The sequence below is a fragment of the Vulpes lagopus genome, chromosome 1, assembly GCF_018345385.1.
Source record: "Vulpes lagopus strain Blue_001 chromosome 1, ASM1834538v1, whole genome shotgun sequence".
NCBI lineage: Eukaryota > Metazoa > Chordata > Mammalia > Carnivora > Canidae > Vulpes > Vulpes lagopus.
The window spans coordinates 39,888,981-39,916,968 of NC_054824.1; the positions used below are offsets into that span (position 1 = coordinate 39,888,981).

General features: G+C 38.2%; 1 protein-coding gene across 1 annotated transcript; it reads right to left on the reverse strand.

The window, feature by feature from the left end:
• Positions 1 to 746: 746 nt before the first annotated feature.
• SDHAF4 (succinate dehydrogenase complex assembly factor 4) lies at positions 747 to 22,209 on the reverse strand. Its single transcript, XM_041767430.1, has 3 exons — positions 22,056 to 22,209; positions 10,457 to 10,606; positions 747 to 1,162 (listed from the first exon to the last, which is right to left on the reverse strand). Exons 1-3 carry the CDS (start codon positions 22,117 to 22,119, stop codon positions 1,053 to 1,055), a joined length of 324 nt encoding a protein of 107 aa, XP_041623364.1. The 5' UTR covers positions 22,120 to 22,209; the 3' UTR covers positions 747 to 1,052.
• Positions 22,210 to 27,988: the final 5,779 nt, after the last annotated feature.

Sequence of the window (27,988 nt, forward strand, 5' to 3'; positions counted from 1 at the left end):
TGCACCGGGAGCCTGATGTGGGATTCGATCCCGGGTCTCCAGGATCGCGCCCTGGGCCAAAGGCAGGCGCCAAACCGCTGCGCCACCCAGGGATCCCAATTAATGATGTTTTAATGTTATTTTCATATAAAACAGTTTCAGTTCAAGTATTTCAAACTTGGTTTCTTAATATTTCCCCCAGAAAGCCTAGAGACTTGGAAAAATACATTTAAGACAGAAGGATAGCTAACACTTACTGAGAGCCATGAGCTATGTATGCACTGTTCCAAGTGGTTTGCATGTATTCACTCATTTAAAAATCTTCTCAATACCCTGTAAGGTAGAATTAGTATTTTTGTTTTAGAGATTTTATTTATTTATGAGAGACACAGAGAGAGAGAGGGAGAGGAAGAGACATAGGCAGAGGGAGAAACAGGCTCCATGCAGGGAGCCTGATGTGGGACTTGATCCTGGGACTCCAGGATCACGCCCTGGGCCAAAGGCAGGTGCTAAACCGCTGAACCACCCAGAGATCCCCAGTAGAACTAGTATTATCTCCAATTTATGCACAAAGATAACTGAGGTGTAGAGAAGTTAAATAACTTACCCAAGATCACTGGCTAATAAGTAGCAGAGCTAGGATTTGAACCCAAGGTATCTGGCTCTGGAGTTAGATTTTCTGTTGTGACTGTGGCCTTATGAAACTATAATGTATTACTTGACACACAATTGAAAAGCCACTATTACCTAGCATTTGGCAACAGAAATCATTAAAACTTATTTTATTTACATTTGCATTTTATAAGTAGCTGATTAAACTGAAATGTGATAAAATGAGTTTGCAGCTCTAATCATCATTTATATACTCCAATATATTTAAATTAAAATTAATGTGCTAATGTAGAACTATTCCCCTTTCTTAATTTATAGCAGTATATTCTCTTTCAAGGCATTATTTTTTAAAAAACACTATGGAAATTAAATGGCTTAAAGGACATACAGAAAGAAAATAATTGTAAATAAATTAATTCAAATGTACATTTCAGAGAAAGATACTGAAGTTAATATGTGGTTTAAAAATCAATACAGCGTCCTTTTCGTTCCCAATCTCCATATCGGGTAGGTTCTGGGCCTCTGGGTCCACCTTTTTCTTTGGTAACAGGATTAATATCATCTGGAAATTCTAAAGAAAAACAGAAGATGCAGAAACAGTAGTCAGTAGAGAAAGGCATTATGGCCAATTTTGAAGACAGGGTTATAGTAGATAATACTGGCTACATTATTACTATGCAGTCTTAAATGAACTGTAAATATAGTTCTTTTCCTAAGTTTGAGAAATTATTTCAGGATACAAGATACAATTACCATATTCAATGAATTTTATTACCTACATTAAATACTTAAAATTCTTGGGTGTTCTCAGGCCTTGGTGTGGGGAGTAGCTGCATATATGCTGACGGATTAAAGGAGAAGGAAAGGAATTTAGGGAATACAGAGTACAAATCCATAGGATTTGAAAGGTTTTGAAACAGAATACTTTGGCTCAATGCCTCAGTCTTATTCTCAGTAAAATGGGTATAACAATCATACCTGATTTAGTATGTTGAGAATTAAACATTTCAACATGTTTAAATGTATGTAAAGAATCTAGCTCAGTGCCGGGTACAGAAAAATGCTCAATTAATTTTAGCAACGTGTACTGTTGCTCCTTATTATAGGGTTTTGGCTTCAGCAAATGTTTAGCTGATATTGCCATTTATGGACATAACAGCTGTTACTATCAACAGTGCGTTCATAACTGGACCATCTATCTGAGGTAGGCCCGCTTTTGAGCACTTTATTCATAGTAACTTGTTTTGTCCTTGTGATAATCCTATGGGACAGGAACAATTATTGTCTCCATTTTACAGATGAGGAAAACGAGGCACAAAGATGTTCAGAAAGGTGTTCCTGGTCACACAGCTACTATGTGGTAAAACTGAGTTTGAATTCAGACATTCTGGTTGCAGGCTTGTTCTCGGCCCATAAACTACTGCTCTGTATACAGGAAGAGCAGGAGAGGAAACGGCTATTAGAAAAAGAACCCCCCCAAAAAAATAAAAAAATAAAAAAAAAATAAAAAAAAATAAAAAAAAAAGAAAAAGAACCCCAATTCTTTTTTTTTTTTAAAGATTTATTTATTTATTCATTCAGAGAGAGCGAGAGAGAGGCAGAGACACAGGCAGAGGGAGAAGCAGGCTCCATGCAGGAAGCCCGATGCGGGACTCGATCCCGGGTCTCCAGGATCACACCCCGGGCTGCAGGCGGCGCTAAACCGCTGTGCCACCAGGGCTACCCAAGAAACCCAATTCTTAAACTGTGTCTCTTTAGAGAGCTAAATGAACATCACTAAAATCATGTAGTACCTCTCTAGGAAAAAGAAAATAGAGAATTACCTGGAAATTTTTCAAATATTTATCTATTTTTAAAATTCTTTCTCTACTGTGAATGAACTCTTCCCCATCTATCATTCTGTTTTCTGAAGAACTCCATTCTTGGACTACATCTGAAAGTCTCGAAGGGAAGCTCTGCTGTCTCCCATATTTCTGGGGCTCACTGAATCTCTTGGTCAGCTTGGGCTGCCATAACATACTACTACACTGAGTGGCTTCAACAATAGGAATTCACTTTTTTATAGTTCTGGAGGTTAGGAGTCTGAGATCAGGGTGCCAGCATGACTGGGTTCTGGTGAAGACTCTCTTCCTGGCTTGTAGATAGCTCCTCCCCACTGTGTCTCACCAGGCAGGGAGAGAAAGAGAGCTATCTGTCTCTTACTGAGGGTACTAATTCCATCACGGGGCCCCACTTTCATTACCTCGTTTATACCTAATTATCTCTCAAAGGCTCCATCACCAAATAACACCACTTTGGGGGTTAGAGCTTCAAAAATGGATTTTAGGGAGACACAATTCATTCCACAGCACTAGGGAAGAAAGGGTTAAGATTATCCCTGTGCCTCACTGTACTTCCAGCTTCACCTTCTACCACCAAACCTCTATAGCCTTTCTTTCCTCTTTTGAATTCTACACCATTCACTTGCCCAATGCTTTTCTGCAGTCCAGTAATAAAGACTCTTCTATCTTCTTGGATAAGATCAATACTTGGTTCACAGCTTCACCTCTTCCCATTTTCCCTCATATCAACACTCACATCAGTAACCTCACATACTATGGACACAGAAGCCCTTGGTCCTCTTTCCTCATGATCTTCAAGTCCACTTATGCCATCAATTTCTGTTACTTATCTCTTGACTACATTCCTTCTCCAAGTCCCACACTCTTAAGCTTCTCCTTTCTGTAGCCTTCTATGGAGGCTTTTCTCTCATGTTTCTTCAACCTAATTTTTACCCTCATCATGACCTACAGTTTTCTGAAACTTTATACTCTCACTAGTGCCACCCTGAGTCATGCTGAGTCGCATACTAGACTAATGTAGTTTTCTAACTTATCTGTTTTCTGACTCTCATGACTTCAGCCTAATCTGCATAGAAAGATGAATTAATCTTTCCAAACAGAATCCCTCTTCCACATTACATTAAGTGAAAGAAGCCAGACACAAAAGATTATGTACTGTATGATTTCATTTATATAAAATCCTAGGAAAGGCAAAATTAGAGTGACAGAGAACAGATTCGTGGTTGCCAGGGGGATGGGGAAATGAGACTAATCATAAAGAGGCACCAGAGGCTCCTTGTGGGGTGGAACTGTTGTATATGTTGTATTGGTTACATGACTATAAACATTGCTAAATTTTTTTTTTTGCTAAAATTTTTCAAAATGTTTACTTAAAATGGGTGAATTTTATTTTATGCAGATTATACTATAGTAAAACTGAATAATCTCCATTCAAAAACATTCAGAGCTTTCCTCACTGTCCACTGCATAAAGCCCATATGCTATAACCTGGTACTTCAGCCTTCCAGATTTGAGCCATACCTTTCTGACCATACCTTTCTCTTTTTTGAAACATTTCCCCACCATTCCTTAACTACTAATGATTTTATTGTGCCTTTAAACCCCAGTTCAAATGTTATCTCTTTTCTTTATTTTTTTTTTAAAGATTTTATTTATTTATTCATGAGAGACACAGAAAGAAAGAGAGGCAGAGACACAGGCAGAGGAAGAAGCAGGCTCCATGCAGGGAGCCTGACGTGGGACTCAATCCTGGGTCTCCAGGATCAGGCCCTGGACTAATGGCAGTGCTAAACCGCTGAGCTACCCAGGCTGCCCCTCTACCTTTTTTTTTTTTTTTTTTTTTGAACTTTCTTTTGGCATATCTCTTACTCCAGTTACCACACAATGTCTTGTTCACAGTTATTTATGTATCTCATTTCCCTTATTCATCTTTGCATCAAACAGGGTGCTCAGCTGCAAATGATATCTTTTACCTTGATGAAGCCTACTTTATTATTAAGATAATAGTACTTAATAATGAAGTCTATTCTTTGCAAAGTGACAATCCATACATTTTTCTTAGAATGACATATGTATCAGAGGCAGGGAGGTAAGCCTAGAAGGAAGGAAACAGGGAAGAAGACAGACCAACAGAACGACAGATGCTTGAATTTGGGTTTTATTGGTAGGATGGATAAGAGATGTGTTTGACAAATGTTAAGAGGGTGGTATCAACAAGACTAGGATCCAGGACAGGGTAAGAAGCAGGAGTGAAGGACTATCCTGAGATTTCTGAATCTCTGCTTTTCAGCAGAAGTAGAAGAGCTTAAAATAGAGTTCAGAAAGAAATGGTTCAAGGAATAGGAGGAGAAACTGGACAAAGCATAACCAAAGCCACGACAGGAGATTTCCAGAAGTAGTGGTTACAATTTAACAATGCCAAAGCTTGTGGACAGTTCATATAAAATGAGTATTGAAAAGCATTTGCTGGTTTGGTGATGTTTACTAGACCAGTTTCTAAGAGACGGTACGTTTGACATAAATTTCAGTGACTCAAAAGTTACAATGAATACCTAGCATTGTGTCAAATAGATGATTATCTTTTGAAATGCATTTTTGTTTTTTATTGTATTAAATATGTATAATATTTATCATTTTAACCATTTGTAAGTATACAATTCAGTGGCACTAACTATATTCTCAATGGTCTGTAACTATCACACTATCTATACCCACAAGTTTTTCATTATCCTCATTATAAACTCTGTACCCATTAAACAAAAACTTTTCCTTGATCCCCTCCTTCTAGACTTTGATAACCTCTATTCTACCTTGTATCTATGAATTTGCCTAGTTTAGGTACATAATTTAAGTGGAATCATGTATTTGTCCTCTGTGTCTAACTCATTTCACTAAGCATAATGTTTTCAAGGTCCATCCATATTGTAGCATAATCAGAATGTCATTCCTTTTTATGACTGAATAGTATTCCACACTCATTTTGTTTATCCATTTATCTATCAACAGATATCTGAATTGTTTCTTTTTGGCTACTGTGAATAAAGCTGCTATGAACATAGATATACAAATATCTATTTAAGTTCCTGCTTTCAATTCTTTTGAATATATACTTAGGAGTAGAATTGCTAGGTTCTATATCTGACTTTTTTTGAGAAACTGCCAAACTATTTCTCATAGTAGTTGCATCATTTTACATTCCCACCAGAAATATAGGATGGTTCCAATTTCTTCACATCGTTGCCATCACTTGTTTTCCAGTTTTTCTTAAATTGTAATATCCTAGTTGGTGTGGAGTATCTTACTGTAGTTTTGATTTTTTAAGGAGTGATGCTGAGCATCTTCTCAAGGGCTTGTTAGTCATTTGTATATCTTCTTTGGAGAAATGTATATTCAAGTCATTTGTCTATTTTTGAATTGAGTTATTTTTGTGGAGTTGTAGTTTTCTATATACTCTCAATATTAATTCTTTGTCAGATATATGATCTACAAATACTTTCCACCATTCCATACAGTATCTTTTCACTTTCTTGATAATATCATTTGATGTCCAAAATTTCTTAATTTTAATAATGTCCAGTTTATATACTTCTGTGTTCGCTGTCTATGCTTTTGGTGTCATAACCATAAAACTGCTATCAAAATCAATATCATGAAGATTTTCCCCAACATTTTCATCTAATAATTTTATAGTTTTCTCTCTTAACAAAAATAAATTTTTGACATATTTAATTTTCAAATATGATAAGGTAAAGGTCCAGTTTCATTCTTTTACGTGTGTATATCCAGTTTTCCCAGTGCTACGTATAGAAAAGACTGTCTTTTCCCCTCACTGAATGATCTTGGCAACCTTCTCAAAAGCCAATTGAGCATGTATGTGAGGGTTTACTTCTGGGATTGCTACTTTTGTGTATGACGTTTATTTTTTTTTTTTAATTTTAATTCCAGTATACTTAACATATGGTGTTATATTAGTTTCAGGTGTACAATATCGTGATTCAGCACTTCTATACAACACCCAGTGCTCATCACAAGGAGTGTACTCTTTATTTTTTTTTTTTTTAATTTTTATTTATTTATGATAGTCACACACAGAGAGAGAGAGAGAGGCAGACAGAGACATAGGCAGAAGGAGAAGCAGGCTCCATGCACCGGGAGCCCGACGTGGGATTCGATCCCGGGTCTCCAGGATCGTGCCCTGGGCCAAAGGCAGGTGCTAAACCGCTGCGCCACCCAGGGATCCCTGTGTATGACGTTTAAATGAAAAATTTCCTCTTAGATTTTTGGGCTTGGCTAAAACTACTAAAGAAGACTTTTACCTTTAGATTATGCTTTTCAAAAGTCTCCATCATTTTGGATGACTGATTGATCTGATTATTAGACTGGTCTTAGTAAAGTACTATAAACTGAAAAATTTAACTGAATGAACAAAAAGAAAAGCTTTTATATTCTAAAGAGTTCCAGACAGAGGTCCCTGTATCCTCTGTTTAAGTCTTCTTGTCCAGGATGCTTCACTGCATAGGTCGGTTAACTCTCAGGAGAATGGAAAAATTAGACAAGCAAGGCAACCCTGTCAAAGTTTCAAACTGGTATGTTAACATTTATGCTATCTAAAATGTTATTTTTTGAATAGCTAATACTTGCACATTTTCTACAATTCAAAGGTACAAGAGTATAGAATGAAAATAAAGTAACACTTTAAAAAACAGAGCCTTAAGACATGAGCCAAATTTCATATATACCAAATACAAAGCACTGTTTAGTGATAATTGCACCACCCTTAAAAAACCTTTTCTTTCTCCAAACTTCCCTTCTCTTTCTCCAACCACATGGCTATGGTGAGAACAACTGCCTCCACCTGTGACCCATCCCACTGGCCACTCTGACTGATTTAGCTATAGACACCGGATCCAAGCTTGGCAAATGAACTTTCTTCTTCAGAAATTTGGAATTAGTTGTGTCTGGTTGGCTCAGTTGGTTGAGTGACCAACTCTTAGTTTTGGCTCAGGTTGTGGTCCTGAGATCTAGTCTTGCCTCAGGCTCCACACTCAGCAGGGAATCGGGTCAAGATTCTCTTCTTCCTCTCCTTCCCCCTCAACCCTCACTCTTTCTCAAATAAATAAATAAATATTAAAAAAAAGAAATTTGGAGTCAGAATTAAACAACTATATTTTGTCTAGTTCTTCTATTGAACTGAATAGCAGTTAGGAGCAGTTCTTTCTGCCCAGTGGATTTAGAACAGTCTGATGACAGAAAACAATGAAGAGAAAAAACCAGGGACAAGAGAAGGAAGAAGAATATCCTGGTTTTCATATAGTGCTTACTCCCCAGGTCCATCTTTTCCCAAGGTCCAGCAGCATCACTGCCCTGGGGTACCCCATCTGTGTACCTTGTAGTCCAATAACAACCTATATTGTTGTTACTTCTGTTTAAGTCTGCTCAAGTGGTTTTCAAGTTATTTGCATCAAAACAGGTCTCAATTCATAAACTGTGTCATGTGAATACTGGGGTATAATAAAACAGGGGCTTAGAAATTATTTTTTTAAACCTACACAGAGTAGTCAATATGGTAATTTATTCATTGTGAAATGTTTTATTACTGTTAAAAAAGAATTATAAATAATAACATGTTCCTTTCATTCTTTTTTCTCAATAACTAAAATACTCTGACGCTTCAAGAGTCAAGAGAAGCTTTATTATACAGGCATACTTCATTTCACTGTGCTTCACAGATACCGGATTTTTTACAAATTGTAGCATCCCTACCATAAGCAAGTCTACTGGTGCCATTTTTCCAAACAGTACTTGCTCACTTTGGGTTTCTGTGTCATATTTTGGTAATTCTCTCAATATTTCAAACTTTTTTATTATTATTATATTTGTTATGGTGCTCTGTGATCAGTGATCTTTGATATTACTATTGTAAGTTTTGGAGCATCAAGAAACATGCGCCATATAAAACAGTTAACTGATAAATGTTGCGTGCGCTCTGACTGTTCCACTTAACAGTCATTCTCTTGTCTATCCCTACTCCCTAGTAGGCCTCCCTACTCTCTGGGAGAGACAACAAAACAATACTGAAATTAGGCCAATTAATATCTCTATAATGGCCTTTAAGTGTTCAAGTGAAACAGTTAACTGATAAATGTTGCGTGTGCTCTGACTGTTCCACTTAACAGTCATTCTTTTGTCTATCCCTACTCCCTAGTAGGCCTCCCTACTCTCTGGGAGAGACAACAAAACAATACTGAAATTAGGCCAATTAATATCCCTATAATGGCCTTTAAGTGTTCAAGTGAAAGAAGAGTCACATCTCTTTCACTTTAAATCAAAAGCTAGACATGATTAAACTTAATGAGGAAGGCTTGCTGAAAGGCCAAGATAGGCCAAAAGCTAGGCCTCTTGCGACAACCAGTTAACCAAATTGTGCAGACAATGGAAAAGTTCCTGAAGGACATGAAAAGTGCCACTTCAGTGAACTCACAAATGATAAGAAAGCAAACAGCTGATATGGGAAAGACACCATCTCCACAACATCAAAGTACACAAGGTAAAGCAGCAGGTGCTGATCCAGAAGATCTAGCTGAGGTAAGTAATGAAATTGGCTACATTAAACAACAAGATTTTCAGTGTGGATGAAACAGCCTTCTATTGGAAAAAGACTTTCATAGCTGGGAGGAGAAGTCAATGCCTGGCTTCAAAGCTTCAAAGAACAGGCTGACTCTCCTAATAGGGGCTAATGTAGTTTGTGACTTTAAGTTGAAGCAAGTGTTCATTTACCATTCCACAAATCCTAGAGCATTTAAGAATTATGCTACATCTACCCTGCCTGTGCTCCATAAATAGAACAAAGCTTAGATGACAGCACATCTGTTCGCAACATGGTTTATGGAATATTTTAAGCCTGCTGATGTGACCTACTGGTCAGAAAAAAAGATTCCTTTCAAAATTGGACTGCTCATTGACAAGGCACCTGGTCCCCCATGAGCTCTGATGGAGGCGTTCAATGAGATTAATGTTGTTCTCATGACTGCTAACACAACATCCATTGTGCAGACCCTGGATCAAGGAGGCATTCAACTTTCAAGTCTTATTATTTAAGAAATTGATTTTCCTAAGGCTGTAGCTGCCATAGGTGGTGATTCTTCTGGTGGTTCTTGGCAAAGTGAACTGAAAACCTTCTGGAAAGGATTCACCATTTTGATGCCATGAAGAACATGTGTGATTCACGGGGAGGCCAAATTATCAACATTAAAAGGAGTTTGAAAGTAGTTGATTCTATCCCTCAAGGATAACTTTGAAAGGTTCAAGACTTCAGTGGAGGAAGTAAATGCAGATGTGGAAATGGCAAGAGAACTATAATAAGAAGTAGGGCTTGAAGATGTGACTGTATTGCTGTAATCTCTTGTTAAAAACTTAAACAGATGAGGAGTTCTTTTGAAGGATGAGCAAAGAGAGTGGTTTCTTGAGATGGAAACCATTCCTGTTGAAGATACGGTGAAGACTGTTCACATGACAACAAACGGTATAGAATATTACATGAACTTAGTTCACAAAGAAGTGGCAGGGTTTGAGAGGATTGATCCCAATTTTGAAAGAAGTTCTACTTGGCTAAAATGCTATCAAATAGCATCTCATGAGAAATCTTTCATGAAAGGAATAAATCAATGTGGCGAACTTCACTGCTGTCCTATTTTAAGAAATTATTACATCAAGCATCACCCTGATCAGTCGGCAGCCACTAATATTGAGGCAAGCCTCTCCACCAGAAAAACATTATAACTCACTGAAAGCTCAGATGATGGCTATTATTTTTAGTAATAAAGTATTTTTAAAGTAAGAGATATATATTGTTTTGTAAGACACAATGCTATTGCACACTTATAGACCACAGTATAGTGTAAACATAACTTTTATAAATACTGGGAAGCCAAAAAAAATTATCTGAGTTGCTTTACTGCCATATTTGCTTTATTGCAGTGGTCTAGATCAAACCCAGAATATCTGTGAGGTATGTCCATACTCACTTGTCAGTGGTTCTTTCTCTAAATTAGAATCTTCTGGTGCATCAAAACGACCTTCTGGTAACTTTGGCTTCTTAAGAGATTGTTGAATAGGTTTGGATTTTTCTCCTTGAGAACTCATTTTCCTCATAGAATGACACAGAAGGGGTGATCCTGAAGAGTGGAGACAGTGGAAAATTAGGAGCTATTCATTTATTCTGCTATAAAGGTAACAGTTTTATTTGTTTTTAGTTTATACACTCACATTTATCACAGTACAAAAAGTACAAAAGGGCATACAGTGAAATTTCTTCTATCTTCCAGACAAGCATTTCCCTTCCTCAGAAGCAATCCATATTATCAGTTTAAAAAGAAGAGCTTTAAAATAAATTAGCTAACCGTTATCAAAATTGAAAGAACTGGGCAGCTTGGGTGGTTCAGTGGTTTAGCGTCGCCTTCAGCCCAGGGCATGATCCTAGAGACCCGGGATCGAATCCCATGCAGGCTCCCTGCATGGAACCTGCTTCTCCCTCTACCTGTGTCTTTGCCTCTCTCTCTATGTCTCTCATAGATAAATAAATAAAATCTTTAAAAAAAAATGGAAAGAACTTATATGTAGGGACACCTGGGTGGCTCAACGTTTTAGGTCTGCCTTTGGCTTAGGGAGGATCCTGGAGTCCTGGGATTGAGTCCCAGACTGGGCTTCCTGCATGGAGCCTGCTTCTCCCTCTGCCTATGTCTCTGCCTCTATCTCTCCATGTCTCTCATGAATAAATCAAATCTTTATAAGAAAAAAAAAAAAAAGAACTTATATGTAAAATACTGATTCCTGTGTGAAGCAATGCCCCAAATACCAGAAATGAGATGATTAAGTGTAACTACGTAGTACAAAGTTTTAATCACAATATTTACCATTTAAATCACAAGAGACTGTATTTAGTATTTGTATATTTGAATTCTAATCATGATTCTCTTTTCCTGCCAATTAAACATTTAGAAATGTATTTGGCATTTACAACATATAAATGAGAAGAGAAAGCTAAACTTTCAGTGCTATGGAAGTTATCCAACCCTTGTTAAGATAATGTTCAAGAAGTACAAAGCCACCCTGAAAAAATGACCTCAGGGTTGGGTTTTCAACTTCCTAAAGGAATGCCTTTAGAGGCAGGGCTGGGGACCAGTTCCAGTTATACCACTGTGGTAAGTGGAATAATGACTTCCAAAGATGATCAGAACCTCATACACAGAACCTATGAAGAGATTAGGTTCCATGGTAAAGGAGAATTTAGGTAGCAGTTGGAACTGAGGTTGCCAATCAGATGACCGACCTTAGACTAGAGCAATTACCCTGGGCTATCTGTGTGGGTCCCCTGCAATCATAAGAATCCTTAAAAGGGGAAGAAAACTGAAAGAGAGAACCAGAGGGATGGCAGCATGAGAGCCTTAATGGACATTATTGGCTTTGAAGATGGAGGAAACGAACTTCAACAGCCTCTAGAAGTTGGAAAAGGGAAGAAAGAGATTCTCTTGCTAGAGCATCCAGAAGAACACACCCCTAATACCTGATTTCAGTCCAGAGACTTCTTACCCATTTCAGACTTCTTGTCTCCCAACTAAGTTTGTGATAATTGGTTACAGCAGCAGTAAGAAACAAATACAAATACTTATTAGTTGTTTGACCTTTGTCAAATGACTTAGCCTTTCTAAATCTGTTTCCTCAAATTAAGGTAACAGTACCTATCTTATGAGTTACTAAATAAATTAAAGAGATAATTCACGCAAAGCTTTTAGCATTGTGATATTTTATCTAATATCATCATTATAGTATAACCTGGAAGCTCTTCGTAGCATTAGATATAATTAGAATTTTCTTTCATTACATGTATTTTATTCACATTCTAGCTATCACTACATCACCATACCCTCTGTTTTAAAAAATTATATATATAGGGGTGCCCGGCTGGCTCAGTTAATAGAGCACACAGCTGTTGATCTCAGGGTTGTGAGTTTGAACCCCATGTTGGGTGCAGAAATTACTTAAAAAATTATATATATACATACACACATATATATGCAGATATATATGCACATAAATATTTGTACATAAATATCTCTTTTTATACATACACACCCTCCACAGCCAATTTGGAACTTACGTAAGAGTTGTTTGTAAGATTATATAAAGTTAACATCACATATAAACTGCATTAACAATATCCAAATAGTTTATCAGGCTGTTCATTTGCCTATCTACTGCATACAGCTTAGTGAGTAGAAAAATTATTGTTTGAATGACCAATTAGAATACAAACCAGCATTCTCCCACAGATACAAGAGCCCACAAAACACAAGGATTAAAAAAAAATACACAACTGAATGTTTTAATAAAGCTATGACAATGATTTACAGAACTAATATAGTTTTCTCCATATACATACTCACTTGTATATGGAAAACATGTAATAATAACTTATAAGGCAGCATTTATTTTTATTTAAGAAATGGAAAATATAGAAATATGAGTTTCTGATTATATTAATATATTTCATCTAACAATCTGATCTTGGTTTATTGTGGTTGACTATTTAGAAAAATATTATACTGGAAATTTTGGTGAACATAAACCATGCTCAGTTGAAAGATATTTTCAGTTCAAATCATGGAATTTTTGTTAATTATCCACTTATCTGAAATATAAGACTCTTTAGAATGTGACATCAATATATCCCAATTCTGTCCATCATCTAATGTCCAACTATCTATCCATCAACAAATCTATTACACATTTATAAAGCATGAGTGGTTGTTTCTAAGTCATAATAATTCAGTAATAATATAGATATATAAAGGGGAATTTTAACAGTTACAAATTAAATTCTAAATGTGGACAGATTTTTCATCTATTCTGGCTAATGATCAGATTCTATATCTGGTTACTAAGCAAGTCTGTCTTACTGTATGTACATCAAATAAGTCATTTTGAAGCCTAAAAATCAGCCAAGTATTTAACAGATACTAGTAGCCACCTGCTACTGTGTGCTTAATCTTGACTCAATACAATAAAATCAGCATTTTTTGTTTTAGGTTTGTTTGTGCAAATAAAATCTCTTAACTCAAAGCTTGAAATGGTATTCAGTATAAAAATTAATCTTGGTATGTTCCGAATCTAAGTATTTAGATACTATCTAAGTATTTAGATACTTGGTATGTACCAAATCTAAGTACTTAGATACCTAAGTGTTTACACAAATTCGTAAAAATGGCACAAAAAGGTCTTGCAATCTAAGGGCACTAGAATCACACACATGGGTTCAAAAGCAGCCACACCACTTAATAGCAATGTGATCCTAGGAAGGTTTCTATATCTCACTGAGCCTGTTTCCCCATTTGTAGAATGGGGATACTTGTACTTACCTTGCAAGCTGGTTCAGAGAAATGAAGTAATGTGTATGTCTCTACGTGCACACACTAAGTATAACAGTAACTTGAGCCTAACTGTGGGACACAGAAGTCAGTGTGCAAATGAGATTTTGGTAAAGCATGGGAACACAAGTGTACTGTGGGAAAACAGAGAGGAGTAGCAAAGTAGAAGTCTGAGAAACTAGTCTGTAGGTCTGGCCTTGAGGATTTCTGAAGGAACTTTACCTTAGAGGAAAAAGGTTACAAGAAACAGCTAAAAAGACCAGTTTTCTCAAAAGACTCACAGAGGCCCAAACAGAACTACTTCTGTAGACAGGTAACAGTGTGACAGAATGCAGAGCAGGAGAATTCCTCTCATGTCTGCACCATACCCGGTAAGACAGGGGACACTGTGCTCTTTGGCACTCACAACCTTCACAGCTTTGGAAACAATTCCGTGCACAGCAAGCAGGCAGAGGAGGTGGCAGTGAGGTACATACAAGTAGCCTGAAGGGCAGACATCAAGAAAAAAGGGTCTATATTGGGTCTTAAGGATTAGCAAAGAGGTGAAGGGGAGCCCCAGAGCACTCCTGTGGATTCTGCCTATCAAATAGGAGGTATGAAGCAAAAGTAATTATAGCTGACCCTTGAACAACACAGGTCTGGACTGCACAGGCCCGCTTATTCGTGGATTTTTTACAGAACAGTATTATAAATGTATTTTCTCTTCCTTATGATTTTCTTAATAACATTTTATTTTTTCTACCTTACTTTATTGTAAGAATACAATATATAATATATATAATAGGCAAAATATGTGTTAATCAACTTTTTATATTATCATAAGGCTTCCATTCAACAGTAGGCTATCAGTAGTTAAATTTTGGGGAAGTCAAAAGTTATATGTGGATTTTTTATGGCACAGGGGGTCAGTCCCAGACTCCCAGATTGTTAAAAAATTAGCCGTATATTAATGTTAGTACTACATTTTGGCCTTCACCAAACTGCTGACTATCTCAACTACAAGGGCAATAGCTGACAAACAAAGCAACAATCATTCTTTGAGAAACAAGAAAATCACCACCATAAAGCCCATGTCTTCTTCTTGAAGGGGTGGTTTGGCCTTATCCAAAGCCTATTTAGAACTGGGTTTACAAGTACATTACAAGCAAGAAGATGATCTTCTGAAATAATAATAAAAGCAAAGGAAAAAAGACTAAATTACCATTATATTAGAACGACAAATAACTTTTCAGAACTTCTGTTTCTGGTAATTTGATAAATTATAGATGTCTAAAACCCATAGCCATAAAACATCTAAAAAGGCTAAAACACAAAAATTTCTTAATCGGACAAAGAATCTTTTAGAAAGTATATAATGATAAACTAACAAAGCCATTCAGTGAGAGAACCACTGAACCACTTAAACCACTACATATCCTGTGTCCTTCTCACCTAGAGCTGGGGTACAGAGCTTTCAGGACAGTAGGGAGAGGAGTCTTCTGAGCCTGAACAAAACAAAAAGCTTATTAGAGGCTTAGCACTCAGAAGAGAAAATGAGCCTGAAGATTTACTTATTTATTTTTAAAGATTCTATTTATTTTTTCATGAGAGAGAGAGAGAGAGAGAGAGAGAGAGAGAGAAGAGGCAGAGACAAAGGCAGAGGGAGAAGCAGGCACCATGCAGGGAGCCTGACGTGGGACTCCATCCAGCGTGGGACTCCATCCAGCGTCTCCAGGATCACACCCTGGGCTGAAGGCAGTGCTAAACTGCTGAGCCAACCAGGCTGCCCAAGCCTTAAGATTTTAATGTGCATATAAAACACCTGGAGCATATAAAAAATCTTGTTAAAATGAAGATTCTGAGTAGGTCTGAGTGAGACTTGAGATAGTGCATTTTAATAATGTCCAGGTGATGTTCATGCTGCTGGTCAAAAGAGCAGGGAGCTAGAAGCAAACTTCCAATAAATGAAGAGAACAGTTAAGGAAGGACAAGTATCCATCTCAACCTTGGTTCTGAGTGGAAATGAAACAAAAGAAGCCCTTCTACAGATTTTGAAACTACTGGCTGACTACACCTATCTATGCCTGATTATACACTATTTGCATGGTCCAAAAACGCCCAAGGGGAGCATCTTACATAAAGTGGACCCACATCTATAGTTGAAGTGCTCCAGACACATGACAAGAGCAGAAGCAAATCCTCTGTGGAGAAATACCCTCTCAAACCATGTCTCATTAAAGTCTCAAGAGAGAATCCCAGTAAAACAAGAGTTAGTAAAATCAACAAATAAGACCAGACCATAAAGATTTGACATATTGAAATCAGAAGATAACTATTTAATGTGTTCAAGGCAAAAAGTCAAAAAGGAGAAATGTATGAAAAGCCAACTTAAAACACAAATTTAGAAATACAACAATTTAAATGTAAAGCTCAATAAAAGGCCTAATAGCAGAACAGATACAGTTGAGAAGAGAATTTGTGATCTAGAATTAAGTTCTTCAGAAATTATGCAAGAAAAAGCACAAAGATGAAAATAACCAAAAATAAGTTTAAACCTGTGGAGGATAAAATGAGAAGGTCTAACAATTGTCTGTTTAATCATGATTCCACAAGGAGATAGTGGAAAGACCACAAGAAGTACCACGGACAGGAATCATCAGATGTAGGAAGCATAAAGAAATGCCGAATTAAAGGGAAAAAAATGCATCTAGACACAAGGTAAAATGGATAGCCCCAACAAGGAAGCCAGATCAAAGGAAGATCTAAGAAGAAGCCAGATAAAAGATTACTAATAAAGGAACAAAAACTGAACAGACAGGTAACTTCCCCAGAGCCATAATAGAAGCCAGAAGATAGAGCTATGAGAAAATGATATACCCATTAAAATCACCTTTCAAAAACAAAAAGTCAAAGAAACCAGATTTCAGATTAAAAATAAGACACATATCAAAAAGAACACTAAGAGACCATCACAAAAGACTGCCATGAAAGGAACTTCTAAGCAATTTACTTTAAGAAAATGATCCTAAAGTGAAGTGTGTGATAAGAATAGAGAGAAAATGGAAGTTTTATTCAATGTATAAAATTGTAATAAAAACTATGATGTGGGTTTATCAAAACCACAATCCCATCTCAACATATACACACCCAAAACGCTGAACAACAAAGGTAGAGGGTGAGTGAATTCAAAGCATTTTTATACCTTGTACTGTTTAGGAGAAGGTGTTAACTTTAGATTTCCTTAAGTATGCATTTAGATTTCAAAGGTAACCAATAAAAGATAATGTATATCTTCCAAACCAGCAGAGAAAAAATAATGGGAGAAGAAAATATTTAATTCAAACCAAGTATGACAAATAGAAGGTATAAAAAGATGGTAGAAATAAAGCCAATTATATCAATAATTATGATTATAAATGAAGTGAATTCTCCAGTTAAATAGGTATAGATTGTCAGACTCCAAAAAACAAAACAAAACCCAGCCACATGTTGTTCATATAAGAAGCACATGTTTAAAAAAAAAAATGACCAGTGTTAGAAACTGAAGATTTGTGTCCCCCACACCACCCTCATTCATATGTTGAAATTCTAACCCCTAATGTGATTGTTGTGCCCAAGACTGCAAATCCAAGAAACCACCCAGGAGCCGACACTAATGCAAACACACGAGGGTTTATTTACAAGCTCAAGCCTGGGTCCAAGTTCACCCGACACAGCTGAGCAGGGGCTTCAACCCCTAGACTAAGAGGCTTAACAACTTTATAGGGGCCAGTAGCCAATGGGATACGCAGAAAGTTGCACAGTCATGCTGGTCCGGACACTAGCAGGTGGCCGATTGAGTTACATTTTACCCTAAAGAATCCATTTGAACTGGCCTATCACTGAGCCGATTTCCGATTAGGGTGTGCCCTGGTCTTGACTAGGGCGGGGCAGTGCCCTAAGCAGGTCGGCACAAGGCGGGTGCAGCACAAAATAGAGTCAGTGCTGCTCTGCTTGTCCAGGGGTAGGGGATTTTTGTTAAATTTCCTGGGTCCCACAGTGATATTAGGTGGTGGGGCTTTGAGATAATTAGGTGATGAGGGTGGAACCCTCACGAATGGGATTAGTACCCTTTTAAGAAGAGATATGAAAGCTTGCTGTGGCTTTCTGCTCTCTGCCACAGGAGTAGACAACGAGAGAGTAGCCATCTGCAAACCGGGGAGCAGGCTCTCACCAGAGACCAGATGTCCTGGCATCTTGATCTTAAACTTTCCAGCCTCCAGAACTGTGAAAAATGAATGTTTGGAGTGGAAGCCACCTACTCCATGGCAATTTGTTGTTACAGTCCAAACTAAGCCATGTGAGATGTACTCTTTCCACGTTTTTAGTTTTGTCTTAAAGAGATAGACACACAGAAAATGGAAGGAAAAGAACCACAATTAGAGAAGAAAATGGTAACATAAATAAAAGACATACAAGTGAGAGAATCAACAAAAGCAAGAGTTGGTTCCCTTAAAAGATTAAAACTGAAGTCTTTGGTTAGGCTAGTAAGAAGAAAAAAAAGAGCACACAAAATAAATAATATGAAGAGATTACATAATTATATATGAAAGCAGATATTTTTAAAAAAGGAACTTTATGCCTCTAAAATGAAAGTGTATAAAATAAACAGATTTCTAGAAAAATGTATTAAAGCTGACTGAAGAGAAAAGCTGATAAACAATGCAACAACCATTAAAGAAATTAAACCAGTAATTTAAAATCTTCCCTCAAAGAGCAGATGGTTTTGTAGTTAAGTTATACCAAATACTCAAAGAATGAATAATTTCTTTAAACAAAATATGACAAAGAGAAAAGGGTAGTAAGACTCTTGAATTCGCTATATGAGGCTAGAATAACTTAACCTTTGAAAGCAGAAAAGGAAATTCCAAAAGAGGAAAATTACAGGCCAATTTCAAAACAAAATATTAGCATATCAATTTCAACATCATATTAAAAATATAATCATGACCAATTTGAGTATTTTCTAGGAATGCCAGATTGATTTAGCATTAGTAAAATCTACAATTCACCAACTCACCAGATTTAAAGGAAAAAATGATGTAATCACCCTGAGAAGATGAAAAAAAATGAATTCAGTAAATTTCAAGATTTATTCAGTCTTAAAAACCAGACAAATACATAAACAACAGTAAAAAACCCTTCTAGACATAGCATGGGGCTTCGTTAACCTGATAAAGGCACATCCATAGCTAATATGACTCTTGAAATATGGATGCATTCCCTTTACAATTACAGACAAGATGACCACTCCTCGACAACATGCTACTGGAAATCTGAGTAAGACAGAAAAACAAAAGAAAAAGACAAATATTAGGAAGTGAGAAACTAGATTTTCATTACTTGCCATTAATATGAGTGCCTACCTAGCAAAATACCTTCTCCCTCCTAGCTACAAATAGTTTACATTAATAAACTAATTTAGATAGGTTACAGGATACAAAAGGAATAAATAATTATGTTCTATACATAAGCAGCAATCACAAAATGATAATTTAAAAAAATACTGAGCAGGGTTAGTCAAATCCCAACAGGAACTTTTTTTTTAAGAATTGTTTTTAAAGATTTTGTTTATTTGACAGAGAGAAAGAGCACACAAGCAGGGCCCGGAGCAGGCAGAGGCAAAGGAAAACAGATGCTTAACTGACTGAGCCACCAGGTGCCCCGCCCTCCCTTTTAAGAATTTGATATGGAAAGCAGATACCTAAGAATAGCCAAGGCACTCTAAAAAACAGAATGAGAAGATTTACCCTAGTAGATATCAAGATTTATTACAAAGGTATGGTTATTAAGACAGGTGATACCAGCACAGGAATAGACAATTAGATCAACAGAACTGAAAAGGGAGCCAAGAAATAAACCCATGCCTATATGTTTATGTAAACTTGACTGAAGACAGTTAGCATCATATCAATGAAGGAAAGGCCCAATATATGGACCTGGGACAACAGATTATTGACATGGAAAATAAATGAAATTGGTTTCCTGCCTCACACCATACACAATAATCAATCCTGGGGCAGCCCGGGTGGCTCAGGGGTGTAGCTCCTCCTTCAGTCCAGGGCACAATCCAGGAGACACGGGATCAAGTTCCAGGTTACGCTGCCTGCATGGAGCCTCTGCCTGTGTCTCTGCCTCTCTGCCTCTCTCTCTCTCTCTCTCTCTGTGTCTCTCATGAATAAATAAATAAAATCTTAAAAAAAAAAATCAATCCTGGTAGAATAAAGGCTTAAATACAAAAAGCAAAACTACAGACCTTTGAAAAGAAAACAGGAGAATAACTGACTTCAGGGTAGGAAAGGCTTTCTTAGACAAGATCACAAAACACTGACAATAAACAAAAGGATCAATACAAAATTACAACGATATTATGGTTACCTATTTGCCAAAAGACACCTTTCTTTAAGAAAAAAAAGACACCTTTCTTTTGAAGCTGTGACTGTACATGCAGAGCCATTATTTTATTCTGCTGTTGTATATGATTTTCTTTAAAAAAAAAAAAAAAACACTATGGAGTGACAAGAACAGCCCCAAATCGGAATATTTGCCGCTTACATAACTAAAAAAGGTTTAGTATTGAAATATATGTAAAGAATATAAATAAGAAAGATAAACAATCCATTAAGAAAATGAAGAGATTTCATCAAAAAAGCGAATAAATATTTGAAAAGATGTCTGACTTCTCTAATCAGAGAAGTTAGAAAGAAAAGTAATTTAGCCAGGATAGTGGATACAAAATCCAGAAGCAAAATCATAATGACATACCATTTCAATACCCTATTCAATCAAAAATTAAACTTCCTGATGATTATCAAATATTGACAAGTATGCGGAGCAAGAACTGATGTTTCTGCTGTTAGGAGTGTAATTGCCAGTAGGGATGGAAATGCCTTTACAACTTGGCATCATATTAGAAAACTGAAAAGGCCTATACCATATATTCCAGGAATTCCATTCCTTGTATTAGACCACCCGTAACAAGAATGTGTAGCAGCCAATCCTCGTGTTTCCAGAATTGCCCAGATGTCCACTGAGAAGAACGGAAAAACCGTATGATATTGTCTCACAACTGAATGATTAACCACAGTCTCACACATCAATATGGATGAAGCTCAAAATACAGCTGTTAGTTGAAAAAAAGCAAGTAAAATAAGTACAAATGGCAGGAAGCTATTACTATAAAGACCCACTGCCTGAGGAAGATGCATCCTGGGAACTTCTTGGTAACAGAAATATTCTATTTCTTAAATTGGAAAATGGGTTCGTATGCTTTGCTTCATAACTTACACGTGTCGTAAGTTTTTGGTATCAAATACTCCATTCTTAAGTTTTTAACAAGTGAGAAAGGGATAGTGAATGAACACACAACGAAATTTACAGTTACTACCGTGGAGTTTGGATAAGGCGGGGCTTTCCCTTTATTATTCATTCCTGGACCATTTAAAATGTTTACAATTAACAAGTAGTATGTTTGGGGAGAAATGTTTACCGAAAACAAACTGCATAGAGATCTGGGGCCTATTACTACGCAGGGTAGTTAATTCTGTTTTTCCACTTCCACAATTTCTCCAGGATGTCCTCAATTAAAACTACGCTAAGGATCTTTTCTGGGTTAAATCTAAAACATTGAGAAAACTTTCCAACAAAAATGCCGGTTTTTACTGAAAGCATGCATTCTTTCTTTGTATTAACAATTCTTGGCTTCATCTAACTTTATTATACTAATTTGCAACGCTGACCCACCTCTGCACTTTTCCAATTTATTTAGACCGTAAACTACCACAAATCCTTTTTGGTGTAAATTAAATAAGTAAATGAACGACACTTGTCCCAAAGGGCCCTCTTTCCCATTTTTTTCCACGGGCGCCAAAGCCTAGTGAGCCCTGAGAGCTCCCCAGGAAACAAGCCCTTCCGGCGCGGGGACCGGAAGGAAGCAGGTCCGCAGGCGGGAAGGGCCCGGGCGGTCTTCTAGCCCTAGTCCGACCCCTGAGATCCGGGGTGCTGAAGGGACCTGCCGGCACCAAGAGCTGGACGGCCGAGCCGTAAGAAGAGAAGCTCTGCAGCACCCGGTGCCTTCAGACGCCCGGGACACGCGCTGCTTGCGCCGAGGGAGGACTTTCTCGCGGCGCCGGGCCTTCGCGACCCTGCCCCGCGACCTCGGCCCCGGGACCTGGCGCCTTACTTGCCGCTCTCCACGCGGTGGCCGGGACGCAGCCAAGCAACCGAGCCAGCCTCGATACAGTCATGGCGCCAATTCCCACACAGTCCTGGGGGCGCAGCAGGGAAAGGGAACCAGCAGCGCCGACCCGGGCCCACCCCGCAGGAGGGGCGGAGCTCTCGCGAGGCGGGGCCTGCGTCTGATTGGGTGGGGGCCTGGTACGGAGGGGGCGGGGCCTGCCTGGTGGGCGGTGTTGCGGGGGCGGGGTCTGCTTGGTGGGCGGGGCGGGGCGGGGCGGGGCGGGGCTTCAGGAGCTGTTCCTAAAACTCCGTGCTCCGGTTCCGGGCCATCTGTAAGGAAAAGGTTCAAGGTACATCCTTGGGTGGCCCAGCGGTTTAGCGCCTGCCTTCCCCCCGGGGCGTGATTCTGGAGACCGGGGATCGAGTCCCATGTCAGGCTCCCTGCATGGAGCCTGCTCTCTCTGTGTCTCTCATGAATAAATAAAATCTTAAAAAAAAAAAAAAAGGTTCAAGGAGAGCGACTGGAACTACCCTGACCTCCTGCTGCTTAAAACCCCAAATTATGACTGAGGTTGGATGAGGGAATAATTCCATGTGTTCCTCTCAATCTAAGACAATGGTCTCTTGAAAGATCCCTTTCATAGTATGCAAAGATGAAGCACATTTTTTACTCTTTTGCCCGTGTGATAATAGCCTTTCTTTCCTTGTTCAGTTCTCTTTAATTTTTTTAAGGTCTGTTCGTTCAGTGAACTAATTCGTTGGTTCTGACGCATTGACCGGATGACCTGAAAGATGACAATTTTGAATGAAGAGCAGAGCAAGAAAAGGCTTGCCATCTGGTCCGGGCTGCAGTGGAAGTGGGCCAGTGCAATTGGCCCATAAATTCCAACCGTTCCAATGACGTTTGGAGCATATGTGGCAGATCAGGAGGCTTTATGTGACTTGTGGAAATCCTTACAGAATCACAGTGTAGGTCCCTAGATTCTTATTTTTTCCAGAAAAGTTCTGGGCTAGCTATTGGGCGCTGGCAATGTCTGACATTAGGCGGCTGGGCAATCTGAGTTTCTCATGGTGACCTGGGAGTTATCTGATCCTCCAGGATAAGGAGCTCTTTCACTAAGAGCAAGTATATACAAAACAAGTCCAGAAACAAAACCCAAGCAATTTTCATTAGCAGTTAGCTCCTATAGATGCTTTTGACCCTTAGTTATATCTACAGTTCAATGATGAATTCTTTGTGACCGGTTGACTGAGGAAAAAAAATTCAAAGCTGGATTAAGAATGGCTTTACTAAATATACTGACTCAGCTATTAATGGACTGCCTTGGCATTTAGAGCCCCGTTTAACAGAGGCTCTCAAGGAACAGCAGAGAGAGAGAGAAAGAGAGAAAGACAGATCCTCTTAGAGGCCTGAACTTTATCTCGTATGCTTTGCCTGGAAGGAGACGTGGCTTGAGAGCCAAAAATCTACATAATTTTATGGGCTCTGGCTTAGTCCTGTGATCAGGGACTGGGACTGTAAAGGTTTTGGAATAGTTCTTTGGAACAGGACTTCTCAAATCACCCCAAAACATAAGATTGTTTGGATCTCATTGCTTAAAAAATAAAATAAAATAAAATAAAGCTCCCATTTTAGAAGGGCTATTAATCAGAATAAGATTACTATTACTTATCTATTGCATCATAATACATTATACCAAAATTTGGTATTGTCTTAAATTCTGTTTTTGTGGATCAGAAAGGCAGCAGCCAGTGTGCCTCTGGCTCTAGGTCTTAAAGGAGGTTGCAGTCAAGCTCTTAGTTGGAGTTCCAGTTTCATATGGAGGCACAACTAGGGGAAGATCTGCCTCCAAGCTTACTAATACAATTATTGGCAGGATTCGATGCTTCGTGGGCTTTGGGACCAGAGGCCTCTTTTAGTTCTTGCTATGTGGGCTTCTTCAAAGATCATCTCACAATATGGCAGCTGGCTTTCCACGGAATGAGTGAGAGAATGAAACTGCTAAAGTAGAAGCCACAGGATTTTTGTAATCTCAAGTTTTGATGTATTCTATCATTAAAAGTGATGTATTCTTTTGATGTACTCTATTTGAAGTCAGTATATCCAGCACCCTCTGAAAAGGGAGGGGTTACACAAAGGGTGAGTACCAGCAGATGGGGATCATTGAAGACCATTTGAGACCACAGTGACCCTCTTCATAGACATCAGTCAGTCTCATTCTCCCACCACAGCTGGACCCACTATCCGCTAGTCACAGTGGCACGGAGACATGCATAGATTTTTAACAGTCTTTTTCCCTGCCAAGACAGATTGGCTAACACCACTACTTGCAGTGAACAATCTGTCCCCCTGATAAAGGACTATGTAGCCTGGGTGGCAGGCTTGATTACAATGGAACCCTACTATAATGGAGGTAACAACTTGTTGTATAGTAACAATTATACCCGCATTTGGATTGGTTTCTGTGACTCATGCTTCTTTTATACATTCTGTGTATTTACTGAATACCTTATACTAAATACACCTTATATAGCATCCCATACAAAAGTGCTTACCAAAGAACTCACTCTCTTGTGAAAAATGTAGTGATGCCTGTGGCATTAGCAAGCCTTATCACATATCCCATCCGACCAGAAGCAACCAGTCTTATAAAGGACAGCTCTACTGAAGGTTTACTTTTTTTTTTTTTTTAAGGTTTTATTCATTTAAGATTAGAAGTGATAGAGAGCATGAGTGGGGAAACAGCAGAGGGAGAGGGAGAAGTAGGCTCCCCACTGAGCAGGGAGCCCGATGCAAGGTGGAGGGGAGGGATTGGTTCCCAGGACCCTAGGATCATGGCCTGGGCTGAAGGCAGACACTTGACTGTGCCACACAGGGATCCTCAAAAGGTTTACTTTTGGAACAGGATGAGAAAATACACTTTGGGATGCTGTCCTAAAGGACTTGGCATATATTCCCAATGACTTAACAATTTCAGTGTTATCTCTTCTATGGACAGAATAACTGGATCCAAAGAGTAGTAGAAGGATGAGTATCTTGTTTACATGGTACACTGTTCATATGTTTTGCTTACCATTGTGGGGAGAAATAATCTGCCATGGGTCCTGGGCCTCCCTGCATATTACTGCTGAGTATACCAATGGCAAGGCTTACCTATCTCCTGAACCAGCAATTTCTGTAGCTGGTCATATGGGCATTTAAATATAGCATTACTACAATAGAACTGCCGTTCCCTTTGGGGGAAAGAGACTGGCTTGTTTGCTGCTTGCTCAAAAAACGCTTGGCCCTTGGCCCTGGACTTTTCTCCTGTGATGCAACCCAATGTGTGTACAGGTGTCATCTGCCACTCTCCATCACTGTGGGGATTGGGGCTCCAGGAACTAGTGCATATATGCTGATGCTTGGCTATTTTGCTGTAATAAAGTCTTTTGTACTCTGGAGTCTCCTGTCCTGTAGCAAGCAAGCCTATAAGTAGGATAAAATCTTAGACCCTCCACTGCGTTTACCATCCATCTCCAAGATTCCAGATTTTTTTGGTGTACTAATTTTTGTTCCCAGAGTGGGATATAAGGGGACATGATGTTTTCTCTGCATTGAAGTTGGGAATTGTAACCTGGTCATTTTAGCTCGTTCCTCTAGGTAAGGAGTTAGAAAAAGTGATTATGGCAGTAGCTGGGGTGATTGGCCCTGATGACCACAGAAGTGGGAGTAGAAAGAGGAGTCTGATTAGAGCTTGGGAAATCATATCTCCTGGAATACCTCCTCACAATACCATTTTGAATTATAAAAATTAAGCAAACATTTGCAACCATGTATAGGCAAGACCACTCAAGCCTCAGATCCTTGGAATATGCACTAGGTAAATCTCATCCAGTTGAGATCCTCAAATACAAAGGAAACAGGGAATAAGTGGCAGTGGTGAGAAGTCATAACCATCTAGCTTCATGGCCAGTGGCAGAATTGAGGACTGTATTTAGCATAATTTTAACATAAATCAGAGACTTTGGGACAAAACATGTTGTTCCCCATATCCTACCCTAGATATTGTTTCAGCTTGTCTATAATAGGGTTCTGAAATTTGTATTTTTTTATAAAAATGTATTTATTCATGAGACACACACACAGAGAGGCGAGACATAGGCAGAGGGAGAAGCAGGCTCTTTGTAGGAGCCTGATGCAGGACTTGATCCTGAATCCTGGGATCATGACCTGAGCTGACGGCAGCCGCCCAACCGCTGAGCCACCTAGGCTTCCCTGAAATTTGTATTTTTAGTAATTCAGGTAATTATCAGCAAGGATGCTGGCAAAGCCCTGCTCTAGTTATATTTTCTTCCTCACTGGTACATATATATGCTTATGTATTTAATAATTTCCCTTTTCTTTTCTATGTTGTATATAGATGTAGTAGTGGTTAGGTCACGATTCTGTTTATGGGTTACATACTACTGAGACAAGATCATTACAGAATTAGAGGAGGGAACATCATACGGAGATTCTGGACTTGAAAGTGGATGAGGGATAATACAGTATTATGTATTATGCAAATGCATACATATGGGAGGAGTGTTATATGTAAATGTTGGAAAGAGATGGGACTACAGTAGATCTCTGATGTTTTTATATTGGGTGTTCAGTCATCACACTCATTTCATATGGATCTGGTGAGAGAAATGGTTTCATCTTCTACTATGGAAGCTGAGGTCAAATATATTTGCTCTTTGATGCTTGAAGCCTGAGTGCTGGTACAAAAATAACCTTGGTCAGAGGTATCTGTGTGGCTCAGTGGTTGAGCAACTGCCTTTGGCTCAGGTCCTGATCCTGGGGTCCTGGGATTGAGTCCCACATCAGGATCCTTGCAGGGAGCCTGCTTCTCCCTCTGCCCATGTCTCGGTCTCTCTCTGTGTCTCTCATGAATGAATAAATAAAATCTTAAAAAAACAAAATAATAACTTTCGTCAGTAGGACATTCTTATTAGACTTCGAATTTGGAATGAGTGATTCAGATGAGAGAAGTGTTTGGAATCCAGTTTTCAGAGGCACCACTGCCAGAAGATGTATACACAAACTTCTAGTTCTTCTTGAGGTCAGAACTTAAAAAATGATTTTGGTCATTTAGCTTCCCTTGGCTTCTGTTTTCCAAAGTTCATTCTCCAGCTTTTCCAACAATTCCATGAGTTACCTAACATTCTTCCAACAAATTTTTTCTGCTTAACTTAATTATAATTTTTGTTGTTTTTTGCAACAAGAATTCTTACGGGCATATACTTTAATGAGATTCATGCTCTAGAAGTCAATTATACTATTTTCAGACAATCACTTCCCCTTTCCCTCAGGACCCCAATCCACTCCTACAATCTGCATTTGGAAGTAAATATTATATGATAGTTTCCCTGGTAAATGAGAAGTGAAATCTGTTAGATTTTAAACCATGATCATTGATATGCTTTTGAAAACTGTGTCAAAGCAACCAACAACCAATAAGCCATGATTATATGAATAATTTACCCTCACATACAATTATATGATTATGAGTAAGAATGAATCCTTTGATAAACCTGGAAGATTATTATACAAACTTAGAATAAGCATATTTCAAACTCAGGGCCAAGGTATGTGAAGATGAAAAATGTGTGTGGCAAAAATATGTGGTAGTTAATGCATATATTTATATTTTCCAGTTATAAAGTACTTGGTATATTATTGCTTAGTCAATTCATTGGATTTTCAAATACTTTTACAAAGTAAAGAATTATGGAGAGCCAATGAAATACCTTTTAACTACTTAATATATGCAAAAGACATAAATTATAAAAATACAAAGTTATATAATCATGTAAGTTATATAATCATGCTGATCTATACAATTAATATAGTCTATCCAACTATAAATAAAAATATACCCCTAGTATTCTGAAAATAAGCAAGTGGTTTATCTG